Genomic DNA, 18,678 nt, shown 5'->3' on the forward strand with positions numbered 1-18,678 from the left:
ATTGTGAGTATTTCCCCATCCCATAACAACACATAGCATACCTCATCTTGACCCCTTTGTCTTTGCCCTATTTTCTAAGTAATCCTATCCATATCCTGATTACTTGTCTAAACTGTTCTAATTCTCTGTGCACCCTGTCCTTGTTTTTCTAGTGTTAGCGCCATTCTTTCAATCACCCCATCTTGTAACTCCTTAGCAATATTTTGATAAAATTAATACATTTTCCCTAAAGAAAAAGGGTACACTGCGTGAAGGGTTACAACTGCAGCATAACTTTTATATTCACGGGTAGCGTTCCTCTTTTCTAGCCATTAAATCTCATGTAAGTAAAACTTTTCCTTTCCTTCCAAACCGATTTTCGTTTTTAACTGCTTTATTTTCCTAAAACCGAACCTCATTCCACCTTGAAAATCTCATTCAATTCTTCAGCTATAGCCATCCATTCACTTCTATATTGTCCCAGTGATGTGCCTCTATCCCCAGCCCAAAAACTGCATTCCAATTCAGTATTTCACCCGTTTTTCTGAAAAAACATTTTTGACATTTAAAACTGCAAACTAGAAAGAATGCAATTTTTTCATGTGTGATTTGAATGCACTGTGTTTTCAATTTCAACCTGCTTTGTGAACTTTATGCCTTTGGTGATATCTTAACTTATAGTTGCTAGTGATATGACTCCCTGAGACTGCGATAAAACATACGTATATCATTATTTAATTACACATATAATTAATTATTTGTTAAAATCCAAGTGTCATTTTAGGCCATTGCAAAGGGTTTACAATCAATTTGTGCCTCTTATTTTGTGAGGGAAGACCGGATTGTGGGTTGAGGGAACATTAAAGGGGGAAATCGAAACTCTGGATCTATCTATCCTAATTCAAAAAGTGCTCCTATTCATTTGTGCTTTGGATATGTTCTTGTAGAAGGTTACCCAAGTGTATTTTTATCACCCCATTGGTGATTTCTGCCCAATATAAAAATTGTGTCATTTTCTTTGAAATTAAAATAAATAAATATTGTGTTACCACCCACTGGCCTGGTTCATGGTCCATAGTGAATTTGTAAAAGGGGGTGTGAGATGGGTCGGGTATCGGCTCAATTCGAATTTGTTGAAATTCAAGAAAAAGCATTCTAATCGCGTGCTACATCTAAGGCTGAGGGCAAAAGTCCTGGTCCGGTGTGTGACGCCCAATTGAAATCCTTAACAAACTTGGGGGCTCGTCTGGGATTGGGTCTGTTTATTCACCCCTGACAGCTTAACACAGCAGGCTAACCTTCAAGGTAGTGATACCTTGTGTGGTTGGAACACTGTGTTACTCTGCAGAAGTGCTTCCCCAAAACAAAAATCCTAAGTACCAGTCCTGTGTATAAAATGAAAACTAGACAAAAAGCAACAGAATACAGATTCCCCTTGCATAAAAAAATGAATAAAGAAAGAACACTTTCCAAAATGGCCACAGTAGAGATCAATATAGCTAGGGAGCACCTTCTGTGCAAATTATTTGTCAGGGGGGAATGGCCAGAACAAGATGAAAAAGTCTGGCTAGAAGAAATGACGCAACAGGTCACTGCCATAGACATGAACACATGGCAGGATGGTGGCCTTTTACATCAAGCTTTGAGCGAGTTATACCTGACTCCGAAAATTAAAGAGGAGCAGATTAAAATTGTCAGAATCACAGCCTACATGTATCTCCATATGGGTGTGATGCAGGAAAAGCATGAGGAAAATAGAACTCTTGCGCAAAATCAATCCGATGTTTTAGCTCAAATCCAGTCTGAACTAAAATTAGCGGGACAAAAATTGCAAAAGAGCCAAGATTCTGAGTCAGAATCTGGAAATTACATTAAAAAGCTAAAAGAGGACTTGGTTCTCCAGCAGCAAAATAATGTAGACCAAGAGGCACAATTAAATGCCTTAAGAATGGAGTGTCAAGAAAAGGTTAATTCTTTGGAAGAGAGTCAACTGAAATTAAAATAACAAATAAAATATAACAGAGCCTGTTCAGAGCAAGTAATTGCTTTACAAAAACAGGTTGACAAATTGGAAGAGGAGATTAAGGAATTAATAAATAGAGAGCTTCACCTCCAGACAAACCTTGATCAAGAACGCCAAAAACGAAATGCCATAAAGCAACAAAGGGATGACCTGGCCGAACAGAGGGGCACCTTAAATCAGGAGAAAGATGCCCTATGTCAGAAAGTAAGCCATTTAGAAACAGTTTTACAGGAAAGTGAGTTGGGCCTCCAGAAACTAAATGAACTCAAAACAGAATATGGAAGTTAGTGGAGCACACCCAACGGGTAGAAGGTGATCTGGAAGAGAACACCCAAACTAAAAATGCACAAACTCAGGAGGTGAGTCTCCTGCAACACAAATTGGCACAGTGTTCCCAAACTATACAGGCAGCACAAAGAGATAATGAGGCCCTCTGTGAGGAGAAAGATGGGCTCCACAAGGAAGTGGCAGCTCAAGAGCGGGTCATAGAGGCCAGTAAAGCCCTGATAGCCGAGCAAAAGGCTCAGATCTTTGCCTATTATCAAGAGATAGGGGCTGAAAAGGAAAAACAAGTGAGGTTGGAGAAAGAGTATCCTAGATCAAATCCAAACTGGAGGGACCCTGAACAGGTAGAAAGGGAAAGGGCAACCCCTGATCATAGTATGATGACCTCTGTACTAAGGGACTAGGGCCCATTTAATACTTTGTGCACTGCTGGCATCATGGCTACCAGTTCACATGAGCCAGAAACCATGAGGCCATCAGAATTAAATAGGCCTAGCATGATGGAGCTGACAGGTCAGCGCCCCGAAGAAATTGATAGAAGGGCATCCCTGGATAGATACAAAAATATAATGGCTGATGTCTCTGACCCGGAAACCTCCTATGAGTCAGGGAATTCGATCTGCAGAATCACTACCTCCAAAGGGACCAGTAGGTTCAATTTGCACAAGAACAACAGGAAAAGAGGCCCAAAAAGAGCATCCTGAAGCCCTCCACCCAATCATGGGTGCACCACTGAGACCTGAGCTGATGAAATCTGCCCTGAGAGGAACCTCGGTATGGGAAGCAGTCAGCATTGCTTTTCCACAGTACAAGAGGGGACCTACCTCTTTGTAGCTATCAACGAGTACTCCCGCTATCCTGAAGTGGAAGTAGTCTCCTCAAAGGCAACAGAGGCAGTGTTGCCGGCACTGGAGAAAATATTTACGACACAGGGTTATCCAAATCCATAAAAAGTGACAATGGGCCCCCGTTCCAAAGCAGAGAATTTGCGAGATACCTGGACGACCTCCACCCAATCAGGGCAGTGGGGGGGATACTCTGCCAACCCTGGAAGCAGGGAGGGTTCAGAAGACTTCCTGGACGACCTCCACATACACCACCACCTCATCACACCTCGATGACCCCAGGCAAATGGGGACACTAAGCGATCCATGAGGATGATCAACAAGGTCCTCCAGAATGCAAAAGCCCAGAATGCCCCCTGGAAAATGGAACCATACCGGTTCCTCAGGAACTACCGGGTAACACCCCATGCATCGACCAACACCTCCCCGGCAGACCTAATGTCCAGGACAGTGATACACTCATCCATACCGCATCACTGCTGCAAATGAGTGGATAAACTAGACAGCCGGTGCGTCAACGCAAAGAGAGTCCAGTCGATGAACAGATGAGCAACAAGCGACGGGTCAAGAAGTCCCACCACAAAGTCGGGGACCAGGTGCAGGAACTCAAGAACCAAATTATTGAGTCTGTTCGACACCATCCCCTTGACGAATCAATAACAAGAAAACGATTCTGGTTCAAGAGGATCCCAACGACAGTGTGGTATGAAAACCCAGACCAAACCGAAGGGAGAGGGTCTGGCGGAAAACAACCAATGGAAGGAAACCAATGCCAAGAGGAAGGATGGGGGCACACCCCTGGTCTAGAAGGCTGGGATGAGAGAACAGAGAGACCAGACCTGTCCCCAGAGGAAGCACAGCTGACCAACACTCACCTGGAGACAGAGACTCGACAGCATGTGTTAGGCGATCCTCTGCACACCAGGCCACGACACATCAGAACACTGCTCACATTCCCCCAACATCTCCTCCCAAGCTTCGAGGCTCAAGTGATTCGGTGAAGCCACAGAACCGAAAGCTCCGTACCGTTGTACGGGCTCGATTGCAACCCTTTCTGCATTGGCAACTGCCTTGGAGAACGTATTGCAGAAAGGGCGGCCTTACGTCTCCACGCCGGTCACGTGATACGCTATGGCGTTCCCCATGTGATCTTGGTGGACGTCACATGATCCAGAGAAGTCACGTGACCCAGGGGCGATCAGTATAAAGGTCTGAGAGACAGAACGCTCATTGCTTCTCAGCTGGCTTCGGACACTGTTTGGCGTTACATCTTGCTCCTTGTTACCTTGATCACGGAACTCTATCTCGGACTCCCTTGGACACCCCTTGGTACTTTTGCTTGGAACTGTTTACCTGTTGCCGGATATTTGGACTGCACCTCGACTTGTCTTTGGATCATCCCTTGGTACCTTGCTGATCTTCTATGCCTTTTCCCTACTGGGGATTCAAGTCAAGCCCTGACTCCCACAGGTGGCTACCCTTCATCCACGCTAACCTGCGGTTCTACTATTCCAGGGACCGCCGCATCTAATGAGCCTCGAACCTCCCTACTAGGTTACCTGGGTCTCCCTTACACCAGATAGGTAAGACACTTTAGATTCTCTTGTTTACCTGCCTGTATTGTGATTGCCTGGTGCTTAATCTCCTTCCTTCTTGACAGCAGCATCGGTGTTCCAGAGGCTCCGTGGATCTGGGAAGACATCTCTCACCTGTGGCCTCAAGGGTCGCACAGCGGGTTTCTATTTCGTTCCCCTGTGCGTCACTTGGGGACGGAGGTCTCATCGGTCTACACGACACTCAAGTCAGAACAGACTGAGAAGCCGTATAGTCGTGTTAGACGATGCAGGGATCCACGGACGAACCCATAACTGCTTTAGTTCAGGCAATTACAATACTAAGGGCAGACATGGCCGCCGCGAACACAGTGATCCACCAAAGGCTGGATACCATACAGAGCGTTCAGCATCCCCTTCCTGCAGACCCGGAGTTTGGAGAGGGCAGCTCCTCCCCTACACCGCCAGTACCGACTCCAATAGTCCTCCCAACTCCTTCCCCCCTGGCTGCTCCTGAACATTACCAGGGTGATCCCAAGACATTCAGAACCTTTGTTAACCAGTGCAAGTTACATTTCTTATGCAGGCCTTTGGCTTTTCCCACGTCCACTGCTAAGGCCGCCTTCGCCCTTTCCCATTTAGCTGGAACAGCTGCCGCTTGGGCTAATCCCCTGTTAGAAAACAATAGCCCGGTTCTTTATGACTTTGATTTGTTGGTCCTAGAAATGTCCCGAGTATTCGATACTCGGCACAAGGCACAGTCTAGGGATTTGGAGTTGTTGGAATTGACTCAGGGCAAAAGAACGCTGATAGATTACATCACCAGGTTTAATCAGCTAGTTGCGGAAACATCATGGCCAGAAAATAAGCGGGCGGTGGTCTTTTACAGGGGGTTGAGTAACACCATGAAAGACGCTTTAGCAGTAATCCCTTCTATGCCTACTCAGTACCAGGAATTGGTTGATCTCGTCCTGCAGGTAGATGCACGCCGAGCGGAGCGTAGAGCTGAATCGGGGGCCTCCTCCTCTCCTCCTCTTGTTAATACTCCCGTTTCCGTTACTGAAGAACCTATGCAGGTGGGAGGGGTACGCAGTCCTATTACAACATCCGAGAGGGAACGAAGAAGGGTTGATAATGCGTGCTTTTACTGTGGCACCACTGGACATTTCGTGAAAGAGTGTCCTCGACGTCCCAAGAAGAGTCAGGTTTTTCGGAGGGCTCGACCTTAGAACCGGAGACCAGGTCGAGTGTCCCATCTTCTTCTCCGGGAACCCCTCTTACCTTTGCTCGTGTTCAACCTATCTCTGTAAAGGCTACTCTATGTCCCTCTACTGGCCTTCTGCATGCAGTCAATATCGTTATTGATTCTGGTGCCACTGGTAATTACATAGATATTGATTTGGCCCATTCCCTCAATCTACCTTTAGTGGTAAAAACACGACCGGAACCTGTCCAAGCCGTAGACGGCTCCGCATTGATTTCTGGTCCTGTTAGACATCAAACCGCACCCCTCTTGTTGAACATACAGGACATACACACAGAAACCTTGAGTTTTGATTTGATCACCGCACCTCAATTCGGTATCATACTAGGGATACCTTGGTTGCGTGAACATAATCCATTGATCAATTGGCAAGCAGGCACTGTACTCTTTGAGTCCGATATTTGTCAGAATTATTGTCTTCCGATCCATCAAGCCCCTGACACACCCTCTCGGGTCTTGGGAGCCCTAGCACAACTCACACTGACGGTTGACGATCCAGAAGTCATACAGTCCCATACTGTTGGGGGGTTGGTGTCTGGGATCCCGCCAGAATATCTGGCTTTCGAATCTGTTTTCGATCAAGGCTCGTCTGAGGTACTTCCTCCACATAGACCTTATGACTGCCCAATCGAATTGCTTCCTGATTCCACCGTTCCTTCGGGCAGGATCTACTCTCTGTCTCCTTCGGAGGAACTGGTGTTAAAAGAATATGTACAGAATGCCCTGCGTTTAGGACACATCCGCCCCTCCACTTCACCAGCGGCAAGTCCTATCTTCTTTGTACCTAAGAAGGAGGGGGATTTACGTCCTTGTGTGGATTATCGGCGTCTTAACGCGATCACCAAGAAGGATAGATATCCCATCCCGTTAATCACTCCACTTTTAGATCATTTAACACATGCTACCGTTTTTACCAAACTTGATCTACGCGGCGCATACAATTTGGTACGCGTTCGTGAGGGAGACGAGTGGAAAACTGCTTTCTGTACACGTTACGGGTTGTACGAATATCTTGTCATGCCCTTTGGCTTATGTAACGCCCCGGCCACGTTCCAACGGTTCATGAATGACATTTTCAGGGATATTCTGGATGTGTACATGGTTGTATATTTGGACGACATCCTGATCTTCTCTCGTGACCTGGATGATCATGTAAAACACGTCCGAGAAGTATTAACCCGTTTAAGCAAACATTCCTTATTTGCCAAACCTGAGAAATGTCAGTTCCATAAGACCTCGGTTGAGTTTTTGGGTTTCCACATCACCCCTGGGGCGGTATCCATGAACGAGTCTAAGGTCAAAGCAGTCTTAGATTGGCCAGTACCTCAAACACTCAAGTCCTTGCAGGCCTTTTTAGGATTCGCCAACTTTTATAGGCGTTTCATCTCTTCCTTTTCCACGATTGTAGCCCCACTCACGGCCCTGACTAGTCCTCGGGTGCCATATCAGTGGCAGAGAGAACAGCAGGAGGCTTTTGTGACTCTGAAAACCGCCTTTACTACCGCACCGGTACTCCAACATCCCAATCCGGATCTTCCGTTCATAGTCGAGGCAGATGCCTCTTCCTTTGCCCTCGGGGCGGTGCTGTCACAAACGTGTCCTAATACCGGCAAGTTACATCCAGTGGCATTCCACTCCCGTAAGTTTTCCAGTACTGAGTCTCATTATACCGTTACGGAAAAAGAACTCTTGGCGGTCATGGACGCGTTCCGTGTTTGGCGTCATCATCTTCTGGGGGCTAAGTATCCTGTCACAGTATACTCCGATCATCGGAACCTACAGGATTTGGCCTCCCTGAAATGCATTAATAGCAGACAGGTCCGATGGCATCTTTTCTTTTCCTCCTTCGACTTCCGTATTATGCACCGTCCTGGAACGGCGCATGGGAAGGCGGATGCCTTGTCACGTTCCCCGGGGGGGGTCCAATTGCCTATTTTCCCCGACACTGTTCTCGAAAAGAGTCATGTGATTTGTCTCTGTACACCCTCATTGTCACTGATAGACTCGGTTCGATCCTGGACTAGCGATCATTCTGACCAGTTGCGAGAATGGGATCCGGTATATTCTGATGGTTTACCTTTCGTACATGAACGCCTGTTCCTTCCTACACCTGATACACGTAATCTTGCCCTTGAGTGGTCTCATGACGCCCCCTTTAATGCCCATCCCGGACAAGAGCGCACTTTAGACCTTCTCAAGCGTTGGTGTTGGTGGCCTTCTATGAAGCGCGATGTGGAGTGTTACGTCAGGTCTTGTGCGGTATGTGCTCAGGCTAAACATCAAAGGGGTCGACCGATTGGGTTGTTGCTTCCGCTTCCGGTACCTCCCAAGCCCTGGCATACATTAACGATGGATTTCGTTACCGATCTCCCCAAGTCGAAAGGCTTCGATACCATCTGGGTAGTGGTGGACACGTTCACAAAAATGGCCCGTTTTGTCCCTTGCAAAGGTGTCCCTTCGGCCCCTGTCTTGGCTGACTTGTTTTTTGAACATGTGTTTATGCTATTCGGCCTCCCTTCGGTCATTGTTTCCGATCGAGGTTCACAGTTCACCTCTCGGTTTTGGAGATCCTTGACGAAACTATTGGGCATTGATACGAGGTATTCTTCGGCCTACCATCCGGAGACCGATGGTCAGACCGAAAGGACGAATCAATCGATGGAACAGTACCTTCGTTGCCTCATATTGCAACACCAGTCCTCTTGGTTGGCCGTTTTGCGGCTTGCGGAGTTTGCGTATAACAATGCGGCTCATTCAGCTACTGGTTATTCTCCTTTTTACGCCCTCTATGGTCAACATCCCAAGGTTTTGCCGGTCCCTGATGCCTCTGGTTCTTCGAATCCTGCGGCCACGACGTGTCTTAGGGATCTTTCTGCTGTTCATGCGAGTACAGTGGTTCATCTCACTGAAGCAAAGGCCTCTATGAAGGCCCGTGTGGATGGCAAACGTCGTGCTGCTCCCCCTCTGGTGGTGGGTTCTAGGGTCTGGTTATCTTCCCGACATCTTCGCCTAGTGGGTTGCCGGAAATTGCTGCCTCGCTTTGTCGGGCCGTATGTGATCTCACAGGTTGTTAATCCGGTGGCTTTCCGTCTAGTCCTCCCCAGCTCTTGGCGTATCCATCCTGTGTTTCATGTCTCCCTCCTCAAACCCTGTCCTGACTCAGTCCGTCTTCGTACCCCTGTTGCGCCGGTGTCCTTGACCTCTCCTGATGTTTTTGAGGTATCGGCCATTTTGGGTTCTAGATGGTTTAGGGGCAGGCTCCAGTATCTGGTGGATTGGACGGGTTACGGCCCGGAGGAGCGTTCGTGGGTTTCCGCATCTGATGTGAACGCCCCGCGGTTGGTAGCCCGCTTCCATAGGGATCATCCGTCCTGCCCACGGGGTCGTGGGCCGTTAGGGGGGGGCTATGTTAGGCGATCCTCTGCACACCAGGCCACGACACATCAGAACACTGCTCACATTCCCCCAACATCTCCTCCCAAGCTTCGAGGCTCAAGTGATTCGGTGAAGCCACAGAACCGAAAGCTCCGTACCGTTGTACGGGCTCGATTGCAACCCTTTCTGCATTGGCAACTGCCTTGGAGAACGTATTGCAGAAAGGGCGGCCTTACGTCTCCACGCCGGTCACGTGATACGCTATGGCGTTCCCCATGTGATCTTGGTGGACGTCACATGATCCAGAGAAGTCACGTGACCCAGGGGCGATCAGTATAAAGGTCTGAGAGACAGAACGCTCATTGCTTCTCAGCTGGCTTCGGACACTGTTTGGCGTTACATCTTGCTCCTTGTTACCTTGATCACGGAACTCTATCTCGGACTCCCTTGGACACCCCTTGGTACTTTTGCTTGGAACTGTTTACCTGTTGCCGGATATTTGGACTGCACCTCGACTTGTCTTTGGATCATCCCTTGGTACCTTGCTGATCTTCTACGCCTTTTCCCTACTGGGGATTCAAGTCAAGCCCTGACTCCCACAGGTGGCTACCCTTCATCCACGCTAACCTGCGGTTCTACTATTCCAGGGACCGCCGCATCTAATGAGCCTCGAACCTCCCTACTAGGTTACCTGGGTCTCCCTTACACCAGATAGGTAAGACACTTTAGATTCTCTTGTTTACCTGCCTGTATTGTGATTGCCTGGTGCTTAATCTCCTTCCTTCTTGACAGCAGCATCGGTGTTCCAGAGGCTCCGTGGATCTGGGAAGACATCTCTCACCTGTGGCCTCAAGGGTCGCACAGCGGGTTTCTATTTCGTTCCCCTGTGCGTCACTTGGGGACGGAGGTCTCATCGGTCTACACGACACTCAAGTCAGAACAGCATGACAGGTACCACATGTGGGCGGTGCCGAGGCCTCCTAGAAAGCTAAGTGACTATACTACCAGCACAAATAGCATTACAGCTGCTCGGTCCGGCGCTGTTAGCGCCAGATCACAAGTAGCGGTACAGCAGTAAGTTCCCATTCCCCATTGGCTCCATTGGAATGGGAACTTACCACTGGGGTAGTACATTTCATTCTCCATATGCTTAAGAAGGCCAGAAGTGGTGCTGCAAATACATTGATTGATTGGATTATCTAACTATGACATATGGTATGTAGCTAGGGGTGTAACGTTTGCTGGAGTTTTCCCTTCTTGGTGCCTATCCTCCATTCAAGGCCTGTCAGCAGTTGCAAGTGTGGTAATGGACCCACAATCTCTGGAGACAATCAGGACAATCTAAACATATATATTTGTGAAAGTGTGTTTGTATGTTTGGGGTTTGGCCCAAGGTTGGCATACCAATCAGGGGTGTACTGGCGATCGTGAAATTTAACCAACCCCACCAATTAGGCCTGCACAGGGCGGTCCGGACCTGTGCTAGCAGTATAGGTGATTTCAGGAGATCGTCGATTTTGCAATTTTTGTCTCCAGCCCCACAACAGAAAGTGGGCTAAAATGTTGGCCTGAGGTCGGCATACCAGGCTGGGGTGTACTGGCAACAGTGAAATTTGAGCAATCCCACCCATTCGCCCTGCACAGGGGTGGAGCGGGGTCTGGTCCTGAGCTATCAGTATAGGCAATTCCGGGAGATTGACGATTTTTAAAAAATAGGCAGTTAGGACACAATATAACATATACAAGGCTATAGCAGGCCATCACGTGCATGTCAGTTACAGACCCGGGCAATGAGGGGGGTGGGGTATGGCTAGTATATCATACAGACTCCCGATTTGTCAGTGAAAAAAATGTATATTCTCCCGCCTAAATATAAATATATATAACCCCAATGGATTCCTATGGGAAATTAAGTTCTCCCGATTTCTTTGATGAATTCTCCCTCCTAGGTGCTTCAGAATGTTGGCATGTATGATATATGCAGTACAGTAATATCATATGCAGGAGCTATCACAGGCGTAGGAGGTGGTACATGTTCACTGATATGGAGGTGTAGGCCATTTGATGCAACTGTTGATGCGACCTATTGTGAACATGTATACTGGTTGCATACATGTCAACTCACTCCACACATACCATCTCTCCCGATTTAGACAGGAGACTCCTGCTTTTTCTTTTTAAAAAAAGTTGCTATTTTTTACTTTCTCCCTCCTGAAAGTTCTAACTCCAATGCAGTCCTATGTAAGAATTCAATTCTCCCACTTTCTGAGCTCACCAAAAAGTGCCTTGTATGTCACCCGCTTTTGCTGAGTGACATCCACAATACATTCAGTTCCCTCAAGCACCAATCACCTTGCCGGCCAGTGCACACCAGCAAAACGAAAACCGTGTTTTTTCACCCACATTTTCATTTCCAAAGTTTGACAAGTATGTGAAAGTGACAATTGAGGTTCCCCTTGGGGACAAAATAATCTGTGATAACTGATATGTGTGAACAGTGTATTGAGCTTTTAATATGCTGTGTCCCTCCCAAGTGTATTAGCCTTTTAAGATGGGCCATGCCTGCCTCATGGCCCGATCTAATCAAAGGAACAACTGCAGACACGTGCAACAGAACGGCTGCAGGCTCCAACAATGGAAGTCCTGTTGTGTCTGTCTCTCACTTTGGGCCTGACGGCCTACACTGTGTAATCACAGCCCTGAAGCTCTGGCCTGCAGGCCCCACACCAGGTGATCACAGTCCTGCAGGTCCCTGGTAGTCTGGGCCCCCCTGACCACCCTGGTTCCCTGGGTCCTGCCCAGGCACCCACCATTCCAGGATGCTGCCGGCATCCAAGGTGACTGTGGCACCCAGGCCGTGACCCCTGCAACCATAGCTCTCAACGCACACGCTTTTGGCGGGTGTCACCCGCCTTGTAAAGGGCTGACTCACCCGCCAAGCCTCCTGCACGCCCATTCATTCCAATGGGCGTCTCACCTGCCAAAAACAAAATCGGGTGATTTCACCCACCTTTGCGACACAAATGGTTGAGAGCTATGCCCGGCAACCCAAGTAAGTCCGGGTGACCCCGGCAATCCCAACATGGTGCTGGGCCCCCGAGCACCTGTAAGCCGGCCACGTGACCGCCGCTGGCCCCACAATAATAACTGCTGATGGTAACACTGTGCTCCATCTCCTGTTGTTTCTTTTTTCATTGCAGTGTGCCTAACATGCTTTTTTCTTGCAACTAGACTGGAGCAGGATATGTGTTATGTGTGGGTCTAGTGGTCTAATGCGAGAGAGCGTCATGACATCGTCATGATGCCGCTCTAATAAAAGGGGCCCTGCTGGCACGCACAAGGCAGTGCAGCAGAGCCCCAGGAAGCGGCAACTTGTGTCTGTGTGCAATCATTGGAGTACCTGTTGCCACGTGATCATGGCCTGTGGAAGCTGCTCGGCCCGGGTGACCCCAGTGCCGAGGCTGCCCAGCTTGGGGTGATCCCTGTTGTGTTCCGACAGGAGACGCATGCAGAAATAAATCAATACAACAGATCAAATGACGCAGATGCAATAATACATGGGAGCCGGCCAAGTAGCTTCTTATCTCTTTAATCATCGGCGCAAAACTGGCGCCTGAGGTGGTGACCCTGCCTTTTCCTACCTACCGTGGGGCGCGGCCCACAACAAAAGAACAACAATAGAAATGGGACTTAGCTCCCATTCAAACAGGGTCATTAACATGGATGAGGACACAACAATCCCCAAGCAGCTGGTACCTGGTCCGGTGATCCGGACGCTGCAGGGTGTTGCCTGCCCGCAGTCTGTTGGGTGCCCCTAGCGTGAATGCCTTGTCGGGTGATCCCGACACCATCAGTGGCCCGCCCCGGTGAGTAAGGGCCTCACAGCGCATACATGCCAACCCTCCCGATTTAGGCGGGAGACTCACGACTTTTAAGTAAAAAATGTATCTATTTTTCACATTCTCCCGCCTATAATCATTCTAGCCCTAATGTATTCCTATGGGGAAATTTACATCTCCCGATTTTCATGACGAAATCTCCCTAACAGGTGCGTCGGAATGTTGGCATGTATGTCACAGCGGGTCAGAGAAAATAAGCCTGGGCTATATCCAGCTAATGGAAACGTAATTTAATAAATCATACGATTAATAACCCATTTCTTAAAACAAGAACCATGCTGCCTACATGGAAAGTTGAAGCTGTAACAGCTGCTTTCTCAATCAGCATGGTGTCTAGCGAGGTAACATTACGAAAGCAAAATTACCCTTGCAGTTCTTTAGTAGAACTATGAGATGCTGTTTTCTATCCCTAAAAAATGAAGATGCCATGTTGGAAAGGGAGTGCTTATAATAAAACTAACACTTATATGTGTTAGTTTCATTTTCTAAATAATAATGGGCACTAACGCCCACCTATTTTACAAAGGTATACGTTAGTCATCATAACTATAACTGCAACGTGATTAAGACCAAACACGGTATTTAAATTGCGGCCAATGTCGCAACTAATCAGACGTTTTTAAAGGTAAAGATGATTAAATAAGAATACGAGATAAAACGTGTGTGAATTTAAAATACGAAAAGATGTCAGAAGCATACTGACTTCTTAACGCATTTTTCTTCTACAAAAAGATTTTTAATTGCTGCAGACACATTTAAAATTGCCTAATGTGAGTACAATAATTTTCTTCATCGAAGCTTTTAATTACAGCCTCGCTTCACTCGGTGTTCATTGTTTGAAAAAGACGTACCCATTTTCTAACATGGCGGATATATTCGTCTGCTTGAAATAAATGGCGTGTGCTTGTGTCCTCTGTCTCTTTCTCTTTTTAAGCGGGGGCGGCGGTTCATTATTTATACTGTGCCAGGGCTTTCCTTACAATCAAGCTTTTAGCTGGTAAAAATGGTTCAACTTTCGCGGATGTAGAAGGCAGACTGGTACTACGGGTTTTGCATCCCGTTATGGCAACGTAGGTTTCTGTAGACATTGACGCTTTCTACAATCCTTACAGTGTTAACAGAGATAGAAGCACGAACTGTTGTCTTGACAGCCAGTGACGTGGGCTCCGTAGCCTTGAGAAGGTACAACATAGAGTCTCCCTGTAAACACTTAAATATGGGGTTTTGCAATAAAATTAGCTATCGTTTTATTTTTACTTTGAAAGGAGGGTTATATTAGGGAACGGAACCTAAAAAACAAAAGTACAGAAATAGCAATATTTTAACTAAAATTTATATTCTCAGTTGTGATAATCCTCACCAAAGCCTTTGCCGCCCACTGCTAGGTTAACAAAGCAGAGGCCAGTGACAGGCTTGTTTACCTGTATGAGACTAAGCCTTGCATAGCCCTTGACATATGTAGTCTCCAAAGGAGGTGCAACCCCATTGAGATGCAGTGATCGAGGCATGTTTTGCCATTGACGCTGATACAGCCGTAAAGGGACACAATAAGTCTTGTGTGCAGCTTTAGCAAGATTGTGAAACTTGAATACTCCTCTGATAATGTAAACACTTGAACAATGTTAAACATTAAGTTTCGTCCAGTGTAAGCGGGTAGTCTATCACCCTAGGCTAAATGGCCAAGAGACTCTAATTGAATCTCAGGCCGCAGTAACACAAGTATTTCGTGCAAATGCAGGTTTAGGTCCAAACGCATCACATCGCACACCTGTGGGAACCGGACCTTCAGAATTCCTGGGTCACCATGTATGTCCTGGGGGCAGTGCTAGTTGCCCTCCTCTGTACCTTGCTGCTCAGGCACCTGAAGGCCAGGAGGATCTGCTTGGACATCAGGAGATTGGATGGGAAAACTGCCTTGATCACAGGTAAGATGATCAACTTTAATGGCATGGGTCTTAACGCGTTTGTACCTTCTCAAACACGCTTTGAGGTTGTTAGTTTGGAAGAAATAAGGTCGGTTTCAAAGGTATGCCTACATACGTGCGTGGATAAAGTTCTTTAGATTGTCTTTGAGTACATTAACGTGCTGATTTTGGTTTTCTTCACGCAGCATACATTTTTTTACGTGGGATAGCTAATTCGTTAAAATAATTCAGCATTTTTTTAATATTCAAGTTTGTGTACGTTTAAAAATATTAGATATGCATGGTTAATTTCACCCTAGAGTCGATAAAAACTATGATGCGTTAGCAATGGCTATGTTTTCCTAAATTCTGCCTGAATTGTATACACCTGCTGAAAATGTGTGCATTTGTATTTTTAGTTCATCGCCTGTGTAGATGCATGCTGGATTAAGTGCAGAATCTTAGTTGTTGGCATGCTATTCTGTGATATAAACTTATGAAACTTAGAATGACTAAGGTTTGCCCCTTTCAAAACTTTGAGCACGTATGTGTATCCTCTTCTTCTCCCCCTCCTTCAAGAGAGAGAACTTACCTTACGTATAAACAAGACTGCAGTGGACATGATCAGCAAAGAGTTAGGACCCAGATAGGCATCACGCTATACTAGTGGCTTTTTAACAACTGCATGAAAGCTTCAGCTCACATTGTTTAGTCCTTCTCAGAATAATTTCAGTTATACGCTGATTACTCCCAGATAACCTTTAACATAAGGACTGTTGTCATTGGTACCCAAGCCGTTACAGTCTGCACCATACAAAACCAGGATTGGATGAGTGACAACTTATGGTTAAACGTCTCTAAGCACACATTTCTTGTCCTGGGGATAGCAACTTCTCAGTCTCTCCCTTTCACTTAGCTGGACTCATTGGTCTTCCAACTATTCCCTGTCGAGCAAACCTAGAACCTTAGGAGGATTTTTGATGGGGAGCTAGTTTTTCTCCCACAGGTAAATGGTATGGCAAGAAAAACATGCTTCCAGTTACAACACATAAAATGCATCCTATCTGTTATGTCGTGTGAAGCGGGCAATAACGCTACAACACTCAGGTAGTGTTGTTCACAACCTCTTCCATTCTTCGTCTTACAGTGTACGGTCGCCACGTCACAGCCGGTCATGTGTTTCCTGTCAGTGTGATCATAGACCGTGAAACAGAGCCGCGTATGATGCCCCCTAAAACACTAGAGCGTTATATCTCCCCCCCTCCCCCCACGCACTTCAATCACTGCCTGGGCCAGTCATTCCATCTCTTCAGTCCACCTCCTAGATCTTGTTACCAATCACTTGGAAGGACTGCATTTATCTGGAACTCTTTCTGTCTCAAAGTTGCTGCTGTCAGTAGTATCCACGTTGCCATCTCTAAACTTTGAGTTGCTCTCCTGCGAGCTGGAGTCTTCAGAACTATCTGTGGGAAAGAATTAATTTGCACTGTCCTGTCCAATTTTCCAAAAGAATGACATGTTTCTAGTAACAGAATGCTCCTCATTCTCTACCAATATCATGCAGCCCTTAGTTTCCGTTACTCACAAAGGACTGGGGTTGAAGGCAGGTGTTTCTGTGACTGCTTCTGTCGTACCAGGACCATGTCCCCTACATGAATATTGGATCCTTTAGGCTTTCTTCGATCATCAACGTAAATCTTCATCTTTCGTTTGTTGACTTCGTCTCTCTCATGCCTTGCGAGTCAATGAGTTTTCTCCCAGATCTTGGGGTGTGAGTTCAGAGGGACATACACCCCTGATGTTGTGAGAGGTGTTTCTAGAGTCCCTGAAGAGTGTACTGATGGCTTGCATAAACAACCCTTTGATCATGGTGCAAATGTGTAGTGCGCTTGTTGGCCATGTAGCGTTCCACTGTGCCGTTGGCCTGTGCGAAACCAGGTGTCTCACCCACTAGTCCCTGGGATTTGTCATCCAGGTGGCCAGGACACAGCCATCTCTTTTGATTCCAGTTCTTGGAGGTGGACCAGTGTGTGAGGATCACCTGGATGAGGGGTTTTGTGGGAGTGGGACACTGGATTGTGAGACACTGTATCCCCTTCCCTGTAACACATTTTTCCCATCCTACCAGGTAGGATACTTAAGAACTCAACCACCCCACCCTGTTTCCCAAAACTAGCACTTTCTCATGGACAGCTCACCGTGAGCAAAAACGGACCTACACCAGAGCCGTATACCTGATATGTCCCAATACAATGGTCAGGAAAGGTCAGGCGATTACTGATTATTACACACACACCTAACTTTAATCACACTTCCCCACACGGATAAAAGGCAGAGCACAAAAGCGCACTCTGAGCAAGGCAAAGCACACAAGGAAGCAGCAGTTCCACGATGGCAGTTTAATATGAGGAGAAAGATGGCGAGACCAGAAAGGGTTGCAGGGAGGGAAAAGCCCTTGTCCTTTTCAGACCGTTACTTTCGTGAACCTTAGAAAGTAAGAAATCTGGGACTAAAGCTGAAGAAACCTGCATTGTGTGTCTAAGGTAACCGGGGCTCTCCCACATTGATAACCAAGGTGGGGAGGAGCATTTGCCACCATGGTACTGTTGTTGGCTCGTACAACAAAGCAGCGCCAGTAAAGACAGCACAACCGGTGAGTCGGAAAGACTGTTACCAGACCAGCCTGTGTTTGAACCAAGGTTGCAAGCGCCAAAAATGTATGAAGAAATCTAAGGAGAACAGTGTGTGAAGCAAATGTGACAAGCAACGTGATCATAATTGAAAACCAGAGGAGTGACAGAACTTTGGAGGCCAGGAAAGATACCGTAGACAGAGTGGTCCGGCGCAGGTGGTGCTCATTTGAAGGTCTCTGTTAGGTATCTAACTGGTTGGCAACTGTGAAAAAGAAACTTTGAGATCAAAGTGGTCCTACAACGGGTCAAGCTAAACCCTGTGCACATTCGAAAGTCTTCGATAATTTAATGCGAACTGAAATTGGTCCGAGCCAATTGTGTAAGAGGAAGGATTGGAGCCAGGCTGATGGGGATCCAGGGTGATCCATGAGTCACCCGAGAAAGAATAATCTCTGAACATTGTAAATAGGGGGATCTGAGCCCAGAAGAGGGGGATCCACAGTAACAATCGTGAAATAAAAGGGATATGAGCACGCTGAGGGGGATCCAGTGTGAATCACCTCAATTGAGTATTTATAAGAGGAGAAGGTACTTTTGTGTTTTGTTTTGGTACATCGACTCGGGGGATAGCTCAGGGGCAACAGGCTCGCCTTGGAAGCAAGGCGACACAGAGCAACACAGGCTCGACCCCCGCGTCCACTCTTAGAAACCTCTGGGTATTAAGCACGTTATAAATGACCAATCATAATCATTATCATAATCATACATCAGGCCCTCTGAATCAAGAGACTTTGATAAATAAAGAGACTTGGGCACAGAAGGCCCTGATGCTGGTAATGGAACTGTATCATCGTGCCGAAGAAGCCAGAGTGTGTGCTTTGTTCGAGTGAACCTCCTTGTCCCTTGCTGAAAACGTGG

General features: G+C 47.0%; 1 protein-coding gene across 1 annotated transcript in view; it reads left to right on the forward strand.

Annotated features, from left to right (window-relative positions):
• The first annotated feature begins 14,128 nt into the window (after positions 1-14,128).
• Positions 14,129-18,678, forward strand: part of LOC138492321 (retinol dehydrogenase 14-like) — a 353,059-nt gene continuing 348,509 nt past the window's right edge. Inside the window, exon 1 of the mRNA XM_069619370.1 lies at positions 14,129-15,148. Coding sequence (XP_069475471.1) covers positions 15,028-15,148 — 121 coding nt within the window. The 5' untranslated portion in view covers positions 14,129-15,027. The remainder of the gene's footprint in view (positions 15,149-18,678) is intronic.

This window comes from Ambystoma mexicanum, chromosome 10, assembly GCF_040938575.1.
Source record: "Ambystoma mexicanum isolate Mex_15411 chromosome 10, UKY_AmexF1_1, whole genome shotgun sequence".
NCBI classification, from domain to species: domain Eukaryota; kingdom Metazoa; phylum Chordata; class Amphibia; order Caudata; family Ambystomatidae; genus Ambystoma; species Ambystoma mexicanum.